Source organism: Manis javanica, chromosome 4, assembly GCF_040802235.1.
Source record: "Manis javanica isolate MJ-LG chromosome 4, MJ_LKY, whole genome shotgun sequence".
In the NCBI taxonomy this organism is placed as follows: Eukaryota; Metazoa; Chordata; class Mammalia; order Pholidota; family Manidae; genus Manis; species Manis javanica.
In genome coordinates, this window is record NC_133159.1 from 128,593,198 (window position 1) to 128,616,326 (window position 23,129).

At 41.9% G+C, this 23,129-nt stretch overlaps 1 protein-coding gene and 1 non-coding gene across 2 annotated transcripts; both read left to right on the top strand.

Moving 5' to 3' along the window:
* The first annotated feature begins 52 nt into the window (after positions 1-52).
* On the top strand, positions 53-5,187 carry RPL26 (ribosomal protein L26). Its single transcript, XM_017680388.3, has 4 exons — positions 53-162; positions 988-1,161; positions 2,266-2,406; positions 5,018-5,187. The coding sequence occupies exons 2-4, from the start codon at positions 994-996 to the stop codon at positions 5,144-5,146; spliced, it is 438 nt and encodes a 145-aa protein (XP_017535877.1). The 5' UTR covers positions 53-162; positions 988-993; the 3' UTR covers positions 5,147-5,187.
* A 963-nt stretch (positions 5,188-6,150) lies between these two features.
* LOC108409684 (uncharacterized) lies at positions 6,151-22,288 on the top strand. Its single transcript, XR_012130495.1, has 4 exons — positions 6,151-6,243; positions 8,138-8,930; positions 9,557-10,891; positions 17,566-22,288. It is a non-coding gene; the product is annotated as an uncharacterized protein (transcript).
* The last annotated feature ends 841 nt before the right edge of the window (positions 22,289-23,129 follow it).

Consider the following 23,129-nt stretch of genomic DNA (forward strand, 5'->3'; position numbering starts at 1 on the left):
GACACTAGTTAACAATTTCTTCCCCAGTTTCCACCCCTTGCTCAAACTCCGCGCTTCTCCCGCTCCTAGACATTGTTCTCGCGATATCTCGCGTAAACTTACTGAGCCGGAAGTGGTGCGTGGGTCTCTTACCTTTTGCGGCCATTGCTGAAACGCTAGCGGGTAAGGATTTCCTTGGAAAGTGCTTGTAATCTGCAACCATCCGTTAACGGACACGGTCGTTCAGGGCCCGAGGGGCCCGATACTCTCCCGGTGGCCGAGTAGCTGCCAGGGGGAAGGACTAGGGTGGTCTCGATCTGGTTTCGCCCTAGCTCAAGGGCCGCCGGGTTGGTGAAGGGAGGAGGAAAGGAGTTTGGGAACTCGGTATCGGGACATGGAGGGGAGGGGTCCTGTGGAGATGGATTCAAGACTGGGCAGTGTGGTTTTTTAAAGAAAAGTTTAGAAACAACTTCCTAGTAAAGCCGAAGAACTTCACACCGCGCTCGTCCATTGGAAGGCTTTTTGGGCCCGAGATCTGTAGCATTTTCCAGGTTCGGAGTGGAGGGCCTGATTTTGTAGCAGACCAAATGTGTTTACACCCAAGTCCGTAGAAGATTAACGTTGGTTGGTTTTTCTAAAACGTGTTAACGTTTGAAGAGTTGTCAGCCTTCTTTGCTTTCATTTAGCAGAGAAGTCCTGTTGTCTTTATCCAGCATCTCAGGAGTTTGGAGAGTAAACAAAAATTTCAGTAACAAGTGTGTTGCTGATGCAACATCCTTTATCCCATAAACAAATACAGGAAACATACCGGTAAAGCAACATTTCTTAAATTTCAAGCGTCAGTTGGTAGGCTCTTCAGGGGAAGCAGTTTCTGATGGAGTTAGAGAACATGATAGATCCTGTGTGCCCTTCTAAACATTGAAGATGAAAGTGTTGCTGTTACTTGTTTGAAAACGGAATGAGATTTTGGTTCACTTAAGTGTTTACTTCTTTTAACTTTTTATTTAGCCAAAAATGAAGTTCAATCCTTTTGTGACTTCTGACCGGAGCAAGAACCGTAAAAGGCATTTCAATGCACCTTCCCACATTCGCAGGAAGATTATGTCTTCCCCTCTTTCCAAAGAACTGAGACAGAAGTACAATGTTCGATCCATGCCAATCCGAAAGGATGATGAAGTGCAGGTATGTAGTGTGTTCAGTTCCTCTTGACACATATACAGCACTTTTCGGCACGAGAGGGCTTGTGTTGCTTCTGAGGATGGTGTGTCTGAGACATTACTCCCCAAAGCGGATTGCAAGGGAGTTTAGCCAGGGACTAAAAATCCGATGAGAAAGTATGCTGCTTTTCAGTTCTTTGCAAGGTGAAAAGCAGTTGTCCCAAGCATCACATGCAGTCTTAATTAAACAGATGGTTTGGAACCAGAACGTTACATAGCAATTACCTTTTTCTTGGTATGTTTGGTCATTGAAGAGGCATTTGAGGACCAGTAAACAATTCTGTGAATCAAAATCCAAATAGAGTTTCATGTGATTGTTTTTAAGTTTACCAGTAAATGATTTGTCAAACCTACTTAAGTGAAAATCTTGTATGCCTTAGCTGTAACCTACAGCTATTGATGGAAGAATTCTGATGGTCTCTAAAGTGACTTGCATGTCACCAGTAGTGTTTTATGAGGTTAACACCCACTAAAGTAAAATGAAACCAGTTCCCAAATAGTGGTGTGGGTTGAGAATAGCCGTTGAGTGCTGTTGTACTGGTGCTAAAATTGCTGATAGATTTGAGGAGCAGCCTTCTCTGTTTTCAAGGTACCTTAATACTAGAAAGTCTGCAGTTGGAAAGAAGCATCTGTTTTGAAGCACTTGGGAAAGAATTGGTTTGTTGCCTTAAGTACTTGCTGCTGCCCATTATTTGGCAGTGGGTTGGACACTTTAATGAGTTGTAAATTAAATACTTGTGAACTGTTTCTCCTTTGAGATGGAGTAGCAGATTCCTTATCACCTTGCTATAAAAAGCCAAGATGGACTTGTTTTTTAATTTAACAAGCCCACCACTACTAGTGGGCCATCTGTTGTATGGATGCACTGTCCATCGCTGTAGATTTATATGGGGGCACGTTAATTAGATCCAGGGAGAATTATTAGCACATTTCCATTTAACAAGTCTTTCAAAACTGAAAGGTCTTAGAGATCTGTTAGAGTGGATAATTTTTCCATGTTTCATAGTTTTGCTGATTTATAAGAATGTTTTATAATGCTTATTTCTGTTACCTTTGAATTTGCATTTAGGTTGTGCGAGGACACTACAAAGGTCAGCAAATTGGCAAAGTAGTCCAGGTTTACAGAAAGAAATATGTCATCTACATTGAACGAGTACAGCGGGAAAAGGCAAATGGTACAACTGTTCATGTGGGCATTCACCCCAGCAAGGTAGGTGTTTGTGAGAATGCTTGAGAGGGAAGAAGGAAATTATGGCAGCTATTGGGAAATGTCATTGCTTGTTTGCAAAGCAATCTCATAGAAGTAGTCCCTGATTTTAGAGGTGCTAGAAACCAGTCTTAAAATTTTTATGAAGTCAGGTTGTCTGTAATAGTTATTCTGTATACACTTTTTATGTATTACCTTTTCCTCAAAAGGTATTATAAGCTGATCAATCTAACGATGAACAGATTTTTAAATCTAGGAAACAGGATAGTTTTTAGATTAAACGGAGCTGATAACCCTGTTTGCTTTTGTGTATGAAAATTGAGTAAGCAGTATGGTAGCTTTACAACCCTGCAGAGTAAGTGTTAAAGCCGTTTATGGGGAAAAAAACTGAAGCTCAGAGTCTTAGATCTCATGGATAGTGATAACATCTAAGCCAAGATAGAAAATCTGGTCTGATTCCCATAGCAGCAGGTGTCTGCCTAGGACTTTAATGTGAATTCACCTTTTGGTGTATCAGATTTTTTCCAATTAAAAAATGTATTTAATATAAAAATAATACATGCACATGGTGACTATTCAAATATTGAGCTGTTAAATATGTTGGCACCATAAATCTGATTTTCAAACTAGAGAAAAGTCTAAAGACTAATACAATAAAATACCTGCATATCTGTCACCTAGAACTCACTATTAATATTCTGCCGCATTTTCTTCTCTTCCCTGCCCCCCAGTGGATTACTAGCATCTTGACACTTCACCTCTAATTACCTCAGTAGGAATATCCTAGGAGCAAGGACTTTACCATTCTTGAACTTGTGCTGCTCAGTTTTGCCCCCACTGGTGGATTAGCTCTTGTCAAGGTCATCAGTCCAGTAATCTTTTTGAATTTAGGGCAGCATAAGGGAGAGTTGATCTCCCTCTTAAGTCAGCTTCATCTTTTCACTCCAGTCTTAGGACTTCAGCTGTGCAGAGGTGGATGGCTCCAGCCCAAAACCAACATCCATTTGCCTGTTGGGCATTTCAACTTGAGTTTTTTAATGAATATCTCAAACTTGATGTGTTCAAATTCCTGGGTTTTGTTCTTGAAACCTCTCACAGTTTGCCACCATCACAGTTATCCTCCCAAGTGCTTAGGCCACAAATGTCATTTCCTGGTACATACCCCACATCAGTCAGTAAGACCTGTTGACTGCTGTCATATTAAGTCCAGAATCCTGTCTGGCCATCACTGGCCTAACAGACCTTAGCTGATAACCCCTCACCAGCCACCTGTAGACATCCTCTTATTCCACTATCCATGTTCTAGCTTGCTGGCTTCCTTGCTGTTCGTGCAGCAAAGCTACTTAGTGTGTCTGCTGGTTAGCATCACCTGGCACCTTGGTAGAATCCCCGATTTGTTCCCAGGTGTACTAAACCCTGAGGTTGGGACCCAGGGGTCTATTTTAACAAACTTGGTTCTTAGACACTCAGGTTTGAGAAAGACATGCCTATAAAACTTAATTCTCCTGCCTCTGGACCTTTGAACTTGTTCTATTTTTACTCAGATGAATCTTCATTTTTACTGTTTTCCTTCAGGTGGGGTTTTCTGTTGTTTCTTATTATTAAGATGTATTTGACATAACATTGTATAAATTTAAGGTGTACAGCATAAATTAGATACATTTACATAATGTGATATAATTGTTAGAATTAGCACCTCTATCACTACGTAATTATCCTTTTTAGTAACTAAGTAATTCTAGTCTCTTAAGGAGTTATAATATGGTATTTTGTGTATTCGCTACACTGCATTCTCTCTCTAGGGCTTACTAGTAAATTTGTACCCTTAAACATCTGTGCTGTCCCCCGACCCCTTGGTAACCATCATTTTATTCTCTGTTTTTACAAGTTCAACTTCTTAAAATTTCACATGTAAGTGGTACCATATAGTACTTGTCTTTATGACTTACTTAATTGAGCATAAGGTACTGCAGGTTTTGGGTGTCTGTTAAATGTAGCCTTAGCAGTAAGGCCTTGCCGAATCACCCTTTATGATTCAACCCCCTTTCTCCAGCATTCCTCAGCCTCCCCTATTGCCCTGTTTTTTTCTCTGTGTGAAAGTCTGACATTTATTCACTTACTTGTTTTCTATCTCCCACACAAGAATATAAGCTCATCGTGGCAACGATTTTCTTTCGGTCACCATGCTTTATTTCCAGACCTGGTTCAGTGCCCTCTTTAACCTTCTATCGTAAGACTAAAATATATCATAATCTGGATGTCTTTAGCGATTAGATATGTTGAAATGAGATCCATACTTGTGGTTTTGCAGGTTAAAGCATGTGTGGAGGTTACATTTAATCTGAAACCTTAGGATTCTAAACTCTCCTCATAGAAGAGGAAATGAGGAGACCCACAGACAGCACATTGCCATTTCTCTGCCAGAAGCGTGTTACTAAGCCAGGTTTGATTTGGAGGCCAAAGAATCATTCATGGCATTTTTGAGTGAAATAGTCATTTCATGTTAGTCACTTGCTACCCCAGGTTTGAGAAGTGGGATTGTCATGTCTTTTCCCTGTGTTCTGCATTGGTAATATTTTAAAGCTTAAACGTATTTTTTCTTAATTTTCTGTAGGTGGTTATCACTAGGCTAAAACTGGACAAAGACCGCAAAAAGATCCTTGAACGTAAAGCCAAATCTCGACAAGTAGGAAAGGAAAAGGGCAAATATAAAGAAGAAACACTTGAGAAAATGCAGGAATGAAGTAATCATACATGCAGCTTCCAATAAAAACTTAAAATGAAGAGCTTTTGTGTTACTTGTGCTGTTTTGGGATACCTACCTAATTTCAGGGAAGTTCGGGTGATGTTTGCTGTCTGAGACAGTCCACTCCTTTCTCAAAGCTTGATTCTGCTAATGTCAATACTGTTTAGAGTTGGGTTTTTTTCTTTGAGCATCAGTTCTTTAATAGTTGAGATTCTGATGATTTTCTGAAATTAAGACTAATGAAATGGTAATTTTTTTTCTTTAAAGCAGATAGCATTTGGTGTACAATATGGCTCATTGAAAAGAAGGCCTAGATGAGATGCTGAGGTTTTTAAGTTTTTTGTACAAAAGTTAAATGTTGCCATTGGATAATCTTGTTTAGAATACAATAGAGGGACTGCTGTAATTTTCCAGTAGCACCTAGACCACTGCTTCAAACTGTTCGTGATACTGAGGAACCTCAGGTTTTTTGGAATACCGGAGGGCCGCCCTTTGCCGTCTTGTTTTATGCACTGGTGCTGCACGAGCACAAACCAAAACTGAAATCTTTAGGTTGTAGTCTGAAATTAAAGGTGTTCATCTAAAATACAGGTTCCTAAAGGATTGAGTGAAAAGATAGAAAGTGCCATTGGCAACACGTGTGCCTCTGCCCTTCCTCACTTAAAGCTGGTAGAATTATTGATGAATGCGTCTTGTTTTCCAGGCTAGAAGCTTTGCAATCACGTGAGGAAATGGCTAACCAGTTTTGCTACGGGGAACTTAGTGGCTTAGCCAGTGCCACACGTGTACGGACTAAAGGGATGTCTAACCTGTGCGGCCGCATAACACCCAGCCACCGACCAGCTGGAGGGGTTCTTCCCGCGACCCTGTTCGGAGGCAGCCTCGGGAGGGGCGGGGCTTCCGGTCGGCGCGGAATGCTTCCGCTGCGCCGGCCTCCGGGCGCATCGGGACCCCAGCGGGCGGGAGGTGAGGCAGCGGCGCGGCCACGCAGCTAGGCGCGGGCCCGTGGGTGGAAGGGACTCCCCGACTCTGCGGCCCCTGGCGTCTCCCTTACCTTACGTTCCGTTCCGCCCTCCCTCCTGCATAGTGACCAGGTTCGGTGGTCTCCGGCCCTTCCCTCCTCTCCCCGGCCTGACTTACTGGTTCAGCTTCTTTTATAGAGCTGGCCGCCCTCGGAGGGGTGGGCGGGGCGGCGATTAGCGGGCAGATACTGCGTGGGGCCGAGCCCCGTGGGAGCCGAGTCCGCAGAGGTCAGGGAGGAAGGCCTCGCAAAGGAGGTGATCCCTGAACCAGGTCTTAAGGAACAAGCGGGAGTTTCTGTGTTGTGGAGGGTGCGGGGACAATGTACTGTTATCTGGAGTCTTTGTAACCCATTGTGATGGAAAATAATATTCTCCCCATTTTATAGATGAGGAACCTGAAGCCTCAGTATCTTTGCCTAAGTTAATCACACAATGAATGATAAGAGAAGTTGAATTCCCAAGGTAGATTCTTAACTCCACTGCCTTGGTACTATACCTGTAAGTGAAGTGTTTGGCAAATGTCCTTTGAACATGTTTTGTTTCTGCTCTGTATTCATCAGCTCTCTGAGGGGATACATCTGGGTAGAAGGCAGCGCATGCCTTCTACGTTGTGTACCCCGGAACTAGTCGTCTAGTAAAGTATTTGTAAAACTACAAAGCAATGATGCAGACGGTGCAGATGAGGGAGAGATGGCAGTCAGCTGGAGCTGCTGAATGCGTGGGGAAGGAGGTTGATTCGAGTTGGGTGTGATTTGGAAGATAAGTGGAAAGACATTCCAGGCCTGGGAAGGCCAAAGCAGAGATTCGCAGGTGGTGAGGAAAGGAGATGTTTACCGTTTTCTCTAAGCCCATTTTATCGGTTACACCAGATCACACCAGGAAGCTGGCCATATTCCTTTCCTGCTGGTTTAGAACAGATGTTGAAAACTAGGACAGCTGCAGGGATGGACAGAGAAGGTGAAGGAGTGAGTAGGTGGCTTCGGAACGGTGGGAAATGGGAGAGTGTGAGCTCTATCTTAAAGGGAGCTGCTGCCCCTCCACCCGGCCAGTTGCTGCCAAGCAGCAAAGCTCCCAGTGTGGCCAGATCCTCCCATTTTTCAACAAAGTCAGAAATCTAGATTCTTACATGAAATCTCCCAGTCTGTAAATGTAGGTAAATCATTCTAATTAAAACAACAACACTGGATAGATTAACCAAAGTAGGTCTGTTAGTCAAATGTGTCTCTTGGGCAGTGCTTTAGAATTTTTCATATTAATATGAGGACCATATATTAAATACTGAAATTTTGCATCTTCCTATTATAAATTATTTCCAGCCTGTCTTCATTCTTTTATAGAATGGAGATGAGGTTTTTCTTTCCTGAGCAGTCTCCTGAAGGGCCTCAATAGCAGCCAGCACAGCCACTCAATTTCCAAGGCATGCCAGTTTCAGTGTGGATTCTGGAAGGTGCTTTTCTGGATCCCACTGAATACTTTGTGGTTTCAGGTATCTTCTGAGGACCACTGGGACTGTGGGATAGTAATAGAAATTCCTTAGGAAACAAAGTCCCATGTCAATGATTAAATGGGACTGGTGGATGAAACAAACTCGTGTCCTTACAGCAGAACTTCTCAGAGCCTTTAAAATATCAGTTTGCACTAAGAATCTTGAGTCCAGGCTTAAAGAGCATTTGAAAATATTCGATTTCTTCAATTCCAAATATTTATTTTCCACATTTTTTAATTTTGAAGAGTTCATGTACTATAGGTTCTCAGTTTTTCCTCTCAAAACAAAGTTGTCATTGAGTCTGGTTTTACAGTCAGTAATGTCTTAGAATCAGAAATGTTCCATGGTTAACCAGTGATGCTGAGCAAGAGAATTTGAAGACTTTTTAGTAGAGAGCCTTTAGGATCTGGAAGCAGGCTCAGTTTAACTAAGACTCTTGCTCAGAACTTTTACACATTTATGTCTTTTTCTGCTTCTCAGGATTCTGTTCTGCACGTATGCCTGGGATCCTGAGGATCTTATTTTCCTAAGATTGTTGGAATTCTGCTGTCATCCTGTGAGCTCTTCCCTTGGCCTCATCACCATCCTATATCCTGGAATTCTAATAAGGAATGTCAGTTTAGACACCTGAGTATCAAGTTTTCTTCTGAGGAGTTCTCTGATCTTGGTGGAAAATGGACTCGATTTGGGGTATCTCTATTTGGCATGATACTCTTCTGACATATCTCTGTGTACATAAATGTAATTTCTCCATTTCTGGAAACAGACCCTGCTACCTCTATTCAGAGCCATCAAGCCTGTACCTCAAAGTGTCTCTCAGTCTTGGAGTGCCTAAGTTCATCTGGACTCTGCTTTGTTCTGGAAGTATCTGACATAGCTCAGACACTGTCAAAACAGGCCAGGCCTACAGACCTCCTAGGAAGGCAAAACCCCTTTTCCTTGCCCACAAAGCTGGCCTCATCTTGTTGGATATGAGACCTTTTCTTTACTTCTGGTACCTTCTGTGTAATATTGGCATGACTCACATTCTGAGTCATTTATGCTAGCATACCTGTGTTCCTGGTGTCCTCCACTATCTCTTTCCCAGCCCTGCTGCAGTTGCTCCTTAGCCCAGACCCCAAGGTGGAATGGTCCCTGTGGCAGCAGCCATTTTCATTTCAGTAGGTAGCAACATACAAGGACATGACCAAAGATTAGAAGTGTTTGGAAGCCTCTTAGAAGGAGTGCTACAGAGACACAATGCTGGACAGTTATGAGAACGTAGTCCCTCAAGGTAAGGACTCAGAATCTTCGTTTACTAATCTTATGTACTGTTGACAGGGAAAAACTTAGCACTTGTCCTTGATTTTCCTAAAACAAGGAAAGACCCTTCAGCCACAAGAAATGATCTATGTTGACTGTGAGAAGGCTAAAAAGCCCTCCCTGTTGCTAACTTCAAGTTTAGAGTTTGTTATTATTATTATGTGGTACCTTCCAGCAACATTCTCCCATTTACATTATTTTAAAAGGTGCTGAGGATGAGATATTAGCCTATTGCATTAGGCATTTCCATTTACCTTCTTCCCTATTCAATTAATAAAGACCTGTTAATTAGAGTTCACTGTATGATCTAACAGTTTCATTATTGAGCTATGCCTCAAGTCTGAAATGACTGCATACTCGTATATTTATCTTATTGATTTAAAAGTCTATAGGCAAGTTCTGATTTTGAATGGTCTCAGTTGGCTTTCTACTTGCTTTATTGTGTTACTACTTTATACTATTACTCTATTCTCTTTCCTCCATATAACAGTCTTCAAAAATCAGATGAAAGAATTAGTGAGGAACCTTGAAAGAAAAGTCTTCCGTATGAAATAGCAGCAAATTTAACTTTGTTCTGTTTCTTTCTTCCTTTCTTAGGCTCCTCCTTGCGGTTGTCCATGATGCCACAGAGAGCCGGAAATGATCTCCCTGGTGTTTCAAATACAAGTGAAATGGAAATGGAGATAAGTAAAATGAGAGAAAAGTTTCTTATAAGTGTGACAAAGTTAGTAGAAAGCAAAAGTTACAACAGTAAAGTCTTTTCCAAAGAAAAGTACTTTCAAACAATAAAGGAAGTCAAAGAAGCCAAGGAGAAGGGGAAGAAGTCGTCACGTGATTATCGCCGAGCAGCAAAATATGATGTGATCTCTGTACAAGGCGCAGAGAAACTAATAGAGGCTACTCATGGAGAACGGGATCGAATACGGTACTATGTACATAAAGAAGAGTTGTTTGATATTCTTCATGATACACATCTCAGTATTGGGCATGGTGGGCGGACGCGCATGCTCAAGGAGCTGCAAGGAAAATATGGGAATGTCACCAAGGAAGTCATTGTCTTATATCTGACTCTGTGTAAACAATGCCACCAGAAGAACCCAGTACCCAAGAGAGGCCTTGCACCCAAGCCCCTGCCTTTTAAGGACAGTGACTCCAGATGCCAAGTTGAAATACTTGACATGCAGTCAAATGCCGATGGCGAGTTCAAGTTTATTTTATATTACCAGGACCACCTGACCAAGTTTATTATTTTACGGCCATTAAAAGCTAAACAGACCCACGAGGTGGTCAGGGTCCTGTTGGATATTTTCACAATTCTTGGTACACCAAGCGTGTTAGAATCTGACAGTGGCATAGAGTTCACAGCCCAGGTTGTTAATGAGCTCAATGAGGTATGGCCAGACCTAAAGATTGTCTCTGATAAGTATCACCCTGTCCAAGGCCAGGGCTGCCTGGAGCAAGCAAGCCATGACGTCAAGAACATGTTAAATGCCTGGATGCAGAGTAACCACTCACGTCACTGGGCCGAAGGCCTGCGATTCATGCAGCTGGTAAGAAATCAGGCCTTTGACGTTTCCATGCAGCAAAGTCCATTTGAGGCAATGTTTGGTTATAAAGCCAAACTTGGACTGTATTCCTCACATTTACCCCGGAAAACTGTGGCCATTTTACAAACAGAGGAAGAACTAGAAGCTGCTGAAGAACAGTTAGAGAACAGCCTCTGGATCAGGCAGGAAGAAAGGGCTGAGATAGGAGCAGATAGATCTGATGTGGATGAGGACATTGATCCTACTCCTCCCGAAGCTACAGAGCCCAGCACCTCACAAGGGGCCCCAAGTCTCTTCTGCTGGTGAATAGACACCTGCTGGGTAGGCACTCATGGTGTCTCTGGACATTGTGTGACCATCTGAGAGCTTGCCAAAGGCCCCAGAGGTAAGGAATAGGAAGGCTCTCGGGTCAAGTTGTCCATGGTAATCCTTGCTCAAACAGGGAAAGCAGATCAGGCCTGTGGTCTAGGGCTGCCATAACCAAGTCTCACAAACTCAGTGGCTTAAAACAACAGAAATTGATTCTCATAGTTCTGGAGACTGGAAGTTTGAAATCAGGTGTCAGCAAGGTTTGTTCCTTCTGGAGGCTCTGAGGGAGAATCCATCCCATGCCTTCCCCTTCTCTGTGGTGGCGGCTGGCAGTCCTTGGCATTCCTTGGCTTATGGTAGAGTAAGTCTGCTCCCTGCCTTGTCTTCACATGGGCCTTGTCTCCTGTGTGTCTCTGTGTGTTCTTTTCTGTCTCTTATAAAGACACCATTGGACACCAAATCCATGTCAACTGATTTAGGGCCCATCCTTATCAAGGATGATCTCATGTGGAGACCCTCACCTTAATTACATCTACAAAGACCCTTTTCCAGATAAGGTGTTGGGATTTGGACTTGGACATGTCTCTTTGGGGGCCACAGTTCTATCAACTGCAAAGTAGAAGAATATGTTTGCATACAGAACGTGTGATGGGGTCTTAAACAAGTAGAGCTGGTGGGACTGCCCTACGTATATCTAGCACATATTCCTTCCCCTGCCTGTTGCTGCTCCTCAGACAATACCCTGAAAGATGGGGGCATCAGAGGGAAAGATGTAGATGTAGGATAATGGGAAGAAATGATACTGATCCAGTGTGCCCTAGAGATTGCTGCCTCACCGGCTGAGCTGTTTCCTGCTTCAAGAAAAAAAAACGTTTGTGCCGTCCCTGCTTTCAGAATGCCATACCCAGAAATTGTGTGACCTGCCTGAAGTATATTTTAAAGTAGATCAGAATTAAGATGTGGCTGGGATTTGAGTCTGAATCTGTCGGTTACCTATGCCTCAAACATAGTAAACATGTATTTCTGCAACTGGTCAGTGCATTCCAGGAAGTGACCAATAGCCAGGGAAACAAGGACCTGGAACAAAATGCAACTGTTGTCTTGAGGTCACTGCTGCACTGCTGCCACCAGAGAAGAATAGAGCAAGGGCCAGTCTGGGTCACTGTTCAGAGTAAAGATTACTGGCCCAACCAAAGGGAAGGATAATGCCCTGGATCTGTGTCCTGCTATATTCCCAAGGCCTAGAAGAATGTCCATCAGAGGTGTTCAGTGATTTGTTGAATGTGTAAATGATTCTGCAGAGATGGACACAGGGAAAGAGAAGGGGCCTGCAGCCCTTTATTCTCCCATACAGCCTTCCTGCATATCCTGGAGCCATCTAAAAACCATCCTGGTTACCCTAGGGCCAGTTTCCTCTTCAGAAAGGGGCAGTAACAGCTCTGATGCTGCCTACCTCACAGGGTCCTTGTGAGAGACAGTGAGATAACGTATGTGAAGGGGCTTTTCCATAAACACTGAAATCCTCTGTGCATTATCCTTGCTACTAGCAGATCCTGTCCCCCACGTGAGAGTTGGAGACCTTTGTCAATTGCCCTTCCTTTGCTGATTAGACAAATGTTTGGTTGGGTATCCAGGGAAGTTGTGCTATTATTAGAAAGGAGGTGGTATCACTTTCCAGTTTGTTTTGGGGGGTCAGGATCTTGCCCTGTCCTTAGCCAGCACCTTACTGTCCATTCCTTCTTTGCCACTCGGCCTAATGGGGACTAGGGGGCCCAGCTTGACTAATGTTACTACCCCTTCCCCCATGCTGACCTGCTACCTCCTAGTTGCTGGGCAGACCAGGAACCGCATCATCAAGTCCTGTGGGTGAGAGGTGAGATGAGGCATGACACTGTCTTTCCAGGGGGAAAAGAAAGGGGCTACAAATAACTGAGGTTTCCGGAGCCACTGTATCAACTCTTCCTCTTTTGCTTCTTAATGTCGGTGGCCATGGGAGAGAGTTGGAGGTGGACATCTCGACCCAGTCCAGACTTACTCCGCTTTATCCTATGTCAGCATCTGGTACAGAGGTTACCAACTGGTGCACTGCCAATTGCTTTCAGCTTGCAAATAGATTTTGTTTTTGAAATTTAAAAGATTAATTGCCATTACTTTAAAAATTAGAGATTTCATACAAAAATCTGGACATCTAGCAACTCTTGAAAACTTGGAAGATCTGGCCACACGGGGTCCACATTTTTGTGTGGCAGCAGTTGATGGGCTAAGTGTAAACCCCCAGGAGGCAGTCTGCGTACACTCTCCAGTCGGCTACGATCTGGGCCACTCAGCATACATGATTGTGCATTTCTGTGGCCAGTTGCTAAAGAAAGGCAAGTGAAGTCAGAATGTGAATAGTGAATAAAGGCCAGAAACCGGCCCGTGTACCTTTAACAATTTATCATAAAAGTGGTATTTCACATCAGTTGGGGTGGTACTATTCAATTAATGGTGCTGGATCAATTAGCTGTCTATCCAGAAAAACTTGAAGTCTGAACCTTCACCATAAAAAAATTACTAAAATACTGAGAAAAAATAGATTTCTGTGATCTTGGAATAGAGAAAGCCTGCCCAAGCAATACACGAAATTCAAAAGCCATAAAAGAAAAGGCTAATATACTTGCCTACATGAAAATTTTAAGCATCTATGGAAAATAATGCCACTCAAAAAGTGAAAAAAGATAAATGATAGATTAGGAGAAATGATTTGCAACATCAAAAACAGACATAAACGAACTGGTTTTAAAAAGAGTGCTTACAAATTAATAACGAAAAGAGCAACCAACCAAAAATGAGCAAACCACAAAAGGAAACTAAATGGGTAGTTTTGCCTCATGTTGTGCCTGTGTGCAGTGGTTGTGTGATAGAAGAGCTCTGGACTTAAAACCAGATCAGAGTTGTCACTTTAAGTCAAACAGACTCAAGTTATTTGAGAGTTTTAATTTTTTCCATTGTGTATGTAGGAAAAGAAAAGTTGCTTGTGATCCTGTCTTGATTTAACAGAAATCTTACTGATAAGAAGGTATGATAACTGCTGCAGTATTTTCAGAGCAGTTGTATGAGATTCCTGGGGCTGCCATAACAAACTGGGTGGCATAGTGGTTTAAGCAACAGAAATTAAGTGTGTCACAGTCCTGGAAGCCAGAAGTCTGAGATCCAGGTGTCATCAGGGCTGGTTCCTTCTGAGGGTTGTGGGGGAGAATGTTCCAGGTCTCTCCTAGCTTCTGGTGGCCTGTGTTGCTTGGCTTGTGAATGACATTCTCCCTGTGTCTTCACACCTTTGTGTGTCTCTCCAAAGGGCCCCTTCTTACACAAACCTGTCATGTTGGATTAGGGCCCACCCTAATAACAGCTTTATTTGATCATCTGTAGAGATCCTATTTCTAAATAAGGTCCCATTCACAGATACTGGGGATTATGACATCAACAATTTGTTTTGGTAACAGGGACACACAGTTCAACCAACAGCAGCATCCAATCAGAATGACAGGTTTTTTTAAGGTAACTTATGAGGTGTAGCAACAATTGCTAAAGTCTTAGAAGATTTAAAAATCCCTCTGTTTCAAATAAGTTTGCAAAGGCAGATTAACAGAAAACAATTGGTGCCAGTTACAAACGTTCATACAGATCTCCATTTTGCATAGGAGAAGCAAATTGATATTCTTGAGAAAGATCTTAATACTTTATTTAACTAGATTATTTGGCTTATTTTTATGATGAAGAATGGGGAGAGGTAATGTTGCCATATCTTCCTGAAACTCCCTTTTGTTAATTATGAAGACTTGCATTTCTAATGCTAATGTCTGGAATTCTGTTAGGAGGCTTATGGAACTCAATTTCACTTGGGGGGATGGAGAGTGGGCTAAAGATTTTACTTAACAGTGAAGTGAGGATCCTTCTTCCATAGGGTTCAAGTTCTACCTCTGCATATAAACTAGACCTATAACCCTAAACAGATCCCCTAAATTCAAATCTCATCTGTAAAATGGGGCTGATAACAATCCCAACTTCATAGAGCTGTGATGAGGATTATGAGGGTATGTCAGGAAGGAGTGCTGTTTGCCCTCCTGTTTAGGGCATGTTCACAGAGTTTACTCTCTACCAAGAATGAACAGCCAAACTAGGACAAGTCCTTTACTTCAAAACACAAGAAAGAGCTGGAGACAGGATGGCAGCCACTGAGCAAGTCCTATCCACATCCATCCTGCCTGAGCTGGGTCCTCCATCCTGACTTCTGCACAGGTTTCAGCACAATGCCTCATGCCACAGTCCCCCTGCCTATTCACATGCACAACCACATTCTAAGCCACAGCTGGCCCTGGAGCCCCTGGTCAGGACATGCTCAACCCGCCAAGGTTGAGTGCACCACCACAGTTCTCCACCTGCCCCCTAGGATGCAGGAGTGCAGTGCAGTGGGAAGAGCTACTTTGGTCCTCAAACACATTTTCGCTTTGTGTATATGTGCAAAGAATACTTAATATGGGATCTATCCTTTTAACAAATTTGTAAGAGTACAACAGTTAGCTATAGGTAAATGCACAGCAGATCTCTAGAAATTAATCATCTTGCATAACTGAAACTTCACACCTTTTGAATAACTACTCCCCACTTCTCCTCCCCCCCGCCCTTGGCAAACGCCATTCTACTCTCTGCTTCTATGTGTTTGACTGTTTTAGATACCTCATATAAGTAGAATCATGCAGTATTTGTCCTTATGTGACTGGCTTATTTCACTTAGCAAAATATCCTCCAGGTTCATCCATGTTGTCACATATGGCAGGATTTCCCTTTTTAAGGCTAAATAATATTCCAATGTGTGTTGTGTATACTGTATGTTTTTTCCCACTAATCTGTCAGTGGACATTTCCACATCTCAACTAGTGTGAATAATGCTGCAATGAACATGGGTGTGCAAATACCTTTTCGAGATCCTGATTTTAATTCTTTTGGATAAATTTGCAGAAGTGGGATTACTGGATTATATGGTATTTCTATTTCTGATTTTTTAAGAACCTCCATACTATTTTCAGTAGTGTTTGCACCATTTTTCACTCCCACCAACAGTGTGCCAGAGTTCCAATTCCTCCACATCCCCACCAACACTTGCTGTCTTTCGTTTTTCATTAGCATTCTCCTGTGATTTCTGATTTGCATTAACCTGATGACTAGTGATGTTGAGCAGCTTTTCATATACCTGCTGACCATTTGCATGTCTTCTTTGGAGAAATGTCCGTTCATATCCTATGCCTATCTTTCTAATTGGGCTATTTGGATTTTGTTTTGGTTTGGTTTTTGGTCTTTTGCTATTGAATTGAAGGAGTTCCATATATTTTTTTGGATGTTAACCCCTGCCCAGATGTATGATTTGCAAATGTTTCCTTCCATTCCATAGATTGCCTTTCACTCTGTTGTTTCCTTTGCTCTGCAGAAATTTTTTAATTTGATGTGGTCCCACTTGTTTGTTTTTGCTTTTGGTGTTATATCCAAGAAATCATTACCAAGACCAATGTCATGAAGCTTTTCTCTGACATTTTCTTTAAGGAGTTTTACAGTTCCATGTCTTACATTTAAGTGTTTAATCTGTTCACTTTTGCTATTAACAGAGGGAAGAAAAGTTTATTTTCCAGCAGGGCATTATGCCCCATGTGTGAAAGTGCTTTAGAAACTACAAAGGGCTACACAAATGTTAGATGGTACCTGCTATGTATCACTCTCAAAGGACCAGTACACCCCCATTTGCTAACCCTATGGCTCTTTCTCTGTCCTATTCCGTCTTGACTTCTTTGTGATGTTAAATCCACTTCAACCTCCATCCCACTTACTTTTTGGTTTCCATGAAACCAAACTCTAGTGTTTTTCTCCGACTTACGGCCATTCATCCATTCCTCCCTCATTGCTACTCTCTCCTCCCTCTACTAAGATACTTTTTTTTCCAAGAATCTGGTGGGAGGTTTTTCTTTCTTTCCCATCCTTGACCATTTCTTCTAGTCTGTTTCAATGAAAGGCTTTGTGGGCAAAACTCCCTTAGCCCTCTCCCAGGCTCCAGCCTTGTAGCTACTTAAGGGCTTCTGAATGCCAATAATCATCCCAAATATGCTGTTGAAAGGTAAAATGAGACACATTAAAATTTTGAAGTTCGAGCAGACTTCTACTGAATTGGTCAGAGGCAAACCGAGAGTGGTTAGGAGTATGCCCCTGACAGGAGCCTGGGGCAAGGTTTCTATAGCGAGAGGAAAAGCAAAGTGTTTATTTGATTGGTTATAGCTTAAGCAGTTGCCTTACTTGGGAAAACCTAGTTGGCTATTTGTGATTAGATATTCTTAAATTTCACTTTCTCAAATTTGAGGCGTTGACTCTGGCTTGGGTTTTGGTTTGCTTGTGTCAACTATCAAGGCATTGATATCAGAGCCACCTCAGTCTAATGGCCTCCTTGTTTAAATACTTTAACAATACCCTTGCTTCTCTGTTCCCTAATTCTATTGATAGCACCATGGGGTCACCCAAGCCAGAAACCTCACGCATCCTCAGCACCTCATTCTTCCTCGCTGCCCACAACCAGTCATTTGCTAAACCATGTCATCCCTACTAGTGGCAGATTATATTTTCCAAATGCAGGTGTGACCTATAACACATGTTCTTCTAGACCTCCATTAAGAGATGGGGTTTTTGTCACCTTGAACTGAGGTAGACCTTTGTTTCTGACTTGACCAACAGAGTACAGAAGTAATGATATTTGTGTTCTGAGACTAAATTGCAAAAATGCCACCTCGCTGTCTTGGAATGCTCACTCTTGGGTCCAACAACCGTGCTTTGAGGAAGCCCAAGCAGCCTGTGGAGAGGCCCACTTGGAAAGGAAACAAAGTCGCCAGCCGTCAGCCCTGGCTAAACTCTTAGCCAACAGTTAGAACCGACTTGCCAACCATGTGAATAAGCCATCTTGGAAGGAGCGCCCTCCAGTCCCCAGCTGATCTTCATCAGATGATGCTGTATGGAACGGAGGCAAGCTCTGGCCAAATTGTAGATTCATGTTAAAAAATAAATGATTGTGTTGTTAAGCTAAGTTTGGGTTGGTTCGTTATGCAGTAATGGGTAACTGACTAACTGTGAATCTATTACCGTATTCCATTTCCCCAGGTCAGGTCCTTGTTACCTTGTTTAACTGGGGGACAACTTGCCTAATAAAGCTTCTGGAAGTAAAGCTCTGATCACAATAATAGTAAACACTATTAAATGCTGATTTACCTACAGTGCTAAGTGCTTTAAATTCATTATGTTATTTAATCCTTACCACTGTACAGAGTGGTTTGAAGCTGAAGAAATGAGTTTAAGTAGGCAAAGTAACTTAAGGACATAATTTCCCTCTCTCATAGAGGAGGAAATGGTGCTCAGAAAGGTTAATAACCAGGCCAAGATTCAAACCCAAAGTCATTCCGAGTCCAAGGTCAGTTCCTGTAACCACTTTCCCTGCTCAAGAATTTCCAGTGGCTCCCATTGCTCACAGGATAATGACTTAAACCTGACTCCAAACCTGCTATCCAAGTTGGAACACAGTTTGGTCCCAACTACATTTGCAGCTTTGGTATTGCAACCTCAGGTATAGGCATGTGAATTTTTTGGTTGCACTTGTTTTGTGTGGAGGGGTGGAAAGAAACTCAGGCTGTCAGCTAGTCCACACTACATAGTCACTCGCTCTTTCCTGGACTTGGTTTCCTGAAAAAATGAGAGACAATTGAACTAGCTTATATTAAAATTCTCTTCAAGCCTAACTCTCTGTGTTGTAGAAACTGCCCTCTTGTACTTTTGTGCTTCCTGCCTCTCCTAGAACTCCAGTGTCTGAGTATCCTATCAGGGCTCATCCCCACTTCCGAGAAGGTGAGAGAAGATGTGAGACGCAGAGATCAGTGCTTTGTGTTCATTTACCACTTTATCAGAACTAGCTTTATGTTGTGGAATGAAATCTGATTTTCTACAGCTCTAGGAGGAGAAGGAACATTTTTTTCTGATATTTCTGAGGTTCTATTCCCAGTGGGTTTTTTTGATACTAAACATCAGAATGTCATTAGTTAGCACTGGGGTTGGGAACGGGGTACCAGGGGGAGGGTGCCTGAAAAACTCAGGTTTGCATTGTTGCTTCCAAATTATTTTGCATGCTTTGTGGTCATCAGTGCAGCAGACCATTTAAAGCATGGTTTAACAAAGCCAGGTTCAGTCACTGAGTGGGCTGATTTACCTCTGCAGTTACTTTAACCACTTCTGATGCCATGGCTTTGGGAAGGTTTGGGCGGGGTGGGTTGTTTTTAAATATGTGATTTACATATATTTCCTTTTGTTTTGTAGAATTTTTATAGAAATTGATTTGAAACCTGAGATACTTTAAATATAAAAGAGCAAAAGCCATCCCAAGAACTCTGTAGTTCAAGAAGTTAACCAGTGGCAGAATATGTTTCTCGCTGGAGTCTTCTAAATTGCTAGAAGTCCAGAATTCTATCCCTTTGAATTTTTTAAACATGGTTTCTTTTTCAGTTCCTGGTTCCCCCCTTATTATTGTTATCTTGGCGCTAATCTTTGTTTACCCAGGTTCTGACATTTTTACCCCAGAATTAATTACTCCAGATGGTCGACTCTACTGTGTTTTCCAAGCAAACAAAGTGGACAGGAAATATGAGTTTCCTGAGCAAATTGGCTTTCCGTTTTATTATGAGACTGCCTTTTATAAGCTCTTTAGAAGATGTTTAGCATATATCTACTTTTCTTATTTATAACTGATTAAAGATTTTTTTATTTAGGTCTAATTAGGTTTTACCTTTTCCCATTTAAAATTTGGTCCTGATATTCTGCCTTTTGCTTCCCTGAGTCTCCTTTGTAGAATCTATTGTTCTGTTTAATTTTAACTGCCACATCCTTTCTATGGACTAACTCCTTTCTCAGAATAACTTCTCCACACCTGGTATTTTGGCCTAGAATTTCTTTTCACTTTTAGGCATTTCCTTTGACATTGCAGTGGGGATGATTAACAGATGAGCTCTTGTGAGCCTTTCCTCTGGGTTTTGCACAGACAGGTCACTCCTAACTTCGGTTCAGTGACCAGATGTTTGCTTCTCCCCTCCTGCAACTCCATGTCAGCTCTGAGGGTGCTATTCTAGAAGGGGTATCACCTCTCTTAACATCTTTCTCCTTTTACATGGCAGGAATCCTGGAAAAGGCTGCCTTAAATGTAGGGACCACTAGGATCTTTAACACATAACTCAGATCACCAATAATAACCCAACTGCCTTCTGGTCCTGAAAAACTACCTTTTTGCCTGAAATGATAGACACCTGGAAGCTGCCACCCTTCTTCCTCTCCAGGTACAGATACTGGGTGTGTCAGGAGACCCTTCTTGAAATCTGTCCTGTCTCTGCTTTTCTCCTCCATCCCTCGTCTGAGACTCACCCACTTCTCTAGACTATCACTTTCATCCATTCATTCAACATCTGTAAACACCAACTGTGTGCCAGGCATAATGCTGGTCTTTGGAGGTACCATCAAGTAAATAATCATGGTAGAGAGTGCTAAGTCCTGAAATAGGGCATAAAGCAAAGACTTCCTAAGTCTGCAAAGGAGTGCTCAGTGAGGGCTCCACACAACGGTAACTTAAGCTGAGTTTTGAAGGGTTGTTTGCAGTTCACTGGTGAACATTCTCCATTCTGCCTACTTTGTATTAGAGGAATTCTTTCAGGGGAAATAAACTTGGCCAGATGCTCAGTAGAAAAATCTGGCAGATACCACCTTAACCCAGTGATCAAATTAACATCCCAAGTATTCATACAACTACTGGTGCCTCCTGATATCATGCACTGAGAAGAGCACATTTCTGTGATATTTCTACCAAAAATGCATTACCTGAATCTAATGAAGAAACAAAAGACAAACCAGATTAAAAAGCATCCTACAAAATAACTGGCCTGTACTCTTCAAAAAGGACAACATTAAAAAAGACAAAGATGGAGGAACAGTTCCAGTTAAAATAGGCTAAAGAGACGCGGCAACTGAACTCAATGCATGATCCAGGGTTTTCCTTTGTTACAGTGGACATCACTGGGACACCTGGTGAAATCTGAACATTGTCTGAAGATTATAGTATTGTATCAGTGTTAATGTCCTGATCTTGAGAATTGTACTATGGTTATATAAGAGAATGTCCTTGTTTTTAGGAAATGCACATTGAATTTGGGGGTGATGGGGCATGATGTCTGTAACTTATTGTCAAATGGTAGAGAAAAAAATGTATGAGTGAGAAAGAGGGAAGGAGAAAGAGATATAAAGCAAATGTAATGTCAACATTCTGGGAAATGTGGGTGATGAGTATAAAGGAATTCTTTGTACTGTTTCTGCCACTTTACTGTAAATCTGAAATTATTTCCAAAAAAAAGAATTGGCAGGATCGCAAGAAAGGTTTGTGATTAGTTCCTTAAGCCCTGGGACCTGGGACCGTGGGAATACAGGGCAGTAATTTGCCTTTTGCTCTTGGGCCTGCAGAGGTAAGATTACATGCAGGAAAGAACCACTGTGTTTTCAAGTCCTCATATCCCCCATGTTGCAGATCCCCAAAAGTAACTGAAAGCCCAAGGCCCTGTGCCATTTCCCCCTCTGTACACAGATATATTCCAGGGTTCAGTTGAATACAGTGTCCGACAAATCCCTGCTCAGCCAAACAGACATGGAGCCAGAATTCTCACAAATATCCTACTACCAGCTTCACCCCAAACAGTGGTTCCCCACTGAAAGCAATTCTTCCTTCCCATTAGTTGAATTCTTCAGTGAATTCTTAATGTTTTAGAGCAGTTTTAGACTCACAGCGAAATTGGGATCAAAGTGCATAGAGTTCCCACATGCCCTTCCTACCACACACCTTGTAGCCTCCCCCACCACTAACATCTGGTACCAGTGCTGTGCATTTGTTGCAAAAGATGAACCGACATGAACAAGTTATCACCCAAAGTCTACAGTTTACATTACATTAGGGTTCCTCTTGGTCTGGCACATTCTATAGGTTTCGACAAATGTAAAATGATATGTGTCCACCATTATAGTATCATATAGAATAGTTTCACTGCCCTAAAAATCCCATGTGCCACCTATTTATCCCTCCCTCCCTATTCTTAAATGCTTGGCAACCACTGGTTTTTTTACTCTCTCCATATTGCCTTTTCAAGATGTCATATGGTTGGAATGATATGTAGCCTTTTCAGTACGTAGCCTTTTCAGACTGCCTTCTCTCACCAGCATGCATTTACATTTCCTCCATATCTTTTTGAGGCTTTATAAACCATGTCTGTTTTTTGCTGATTAATATTCTATTGTATGGTTATGTCAGAGTTTATCCATTCATCTACTGAAGGGTATTTAGGTTGCAGTTTTTGGCAATTATTAATAAAGCTGCTTTAGTTATGTATGAGTTTTTGTGTGGGCATAAGTTTTCAATTCATTTGGGTAAATAGAATTACAATTACTGGATGGTATGGTTAAGAGTATGCTTAGTTTCGCAAGGAACTGTCAAATTGTCTTCCAAAGTGGCTGCACCACTTTGCATTCCCACAAGCAGGGAATGAGAGTTCCTGTTGCTCCACATTATCGTCAGCATTTGATACTGTCATCAGTATCTGGATTTTAGCCATTCTGGTGGGTTTGTTGTGGTATCTCCTTGTTTTAATTTTCAGTTCCCTAATGATAATGTGATGTTGAGCATCTTTGATATGCCCATTTGCCATCTGTGTATCATCCTTGGTGAGGTGTCCATTCAGATCTTTTGCCTATTTTTAAATTATGTTATTCATTTTCTTGTTGTTGAGTTTTAAGGGTTATTTGTTTATTTTTGTATTTATCAATACGTTTTCCACAAATACTTTCTCTCAGTCTGTGGCTTCTCTTCTCATTCTCTTGGAGTACTTGGTCTTTATTTGCTCTTGTATTTCTGTGTTCCCATGCTGCCTGTCTTGCCTATAACCAGAGACTACAAGCTTAACTAGCAGCCCTAGGGGATTAAAAAAAGCTTTACTTCAAGGTAAAATTTACTCAGGTGCTATGAAATTCACCATGCTGAGCAGTGAGTCAATTTAGAAAACTGTAATAAAATCGAAGGGTGCTCTTTAGACATCAGATCACAGACAAACTATAAATCCTAATCAAATGTCTATTGTATACCTGTGCTAGAGCTCAAAATCGTTGCATTTTTTTCTGTCAAGATTATTTACAAAAGTCTCTTTAGTTATCCAAACTTTATATATTTATTGTTATCT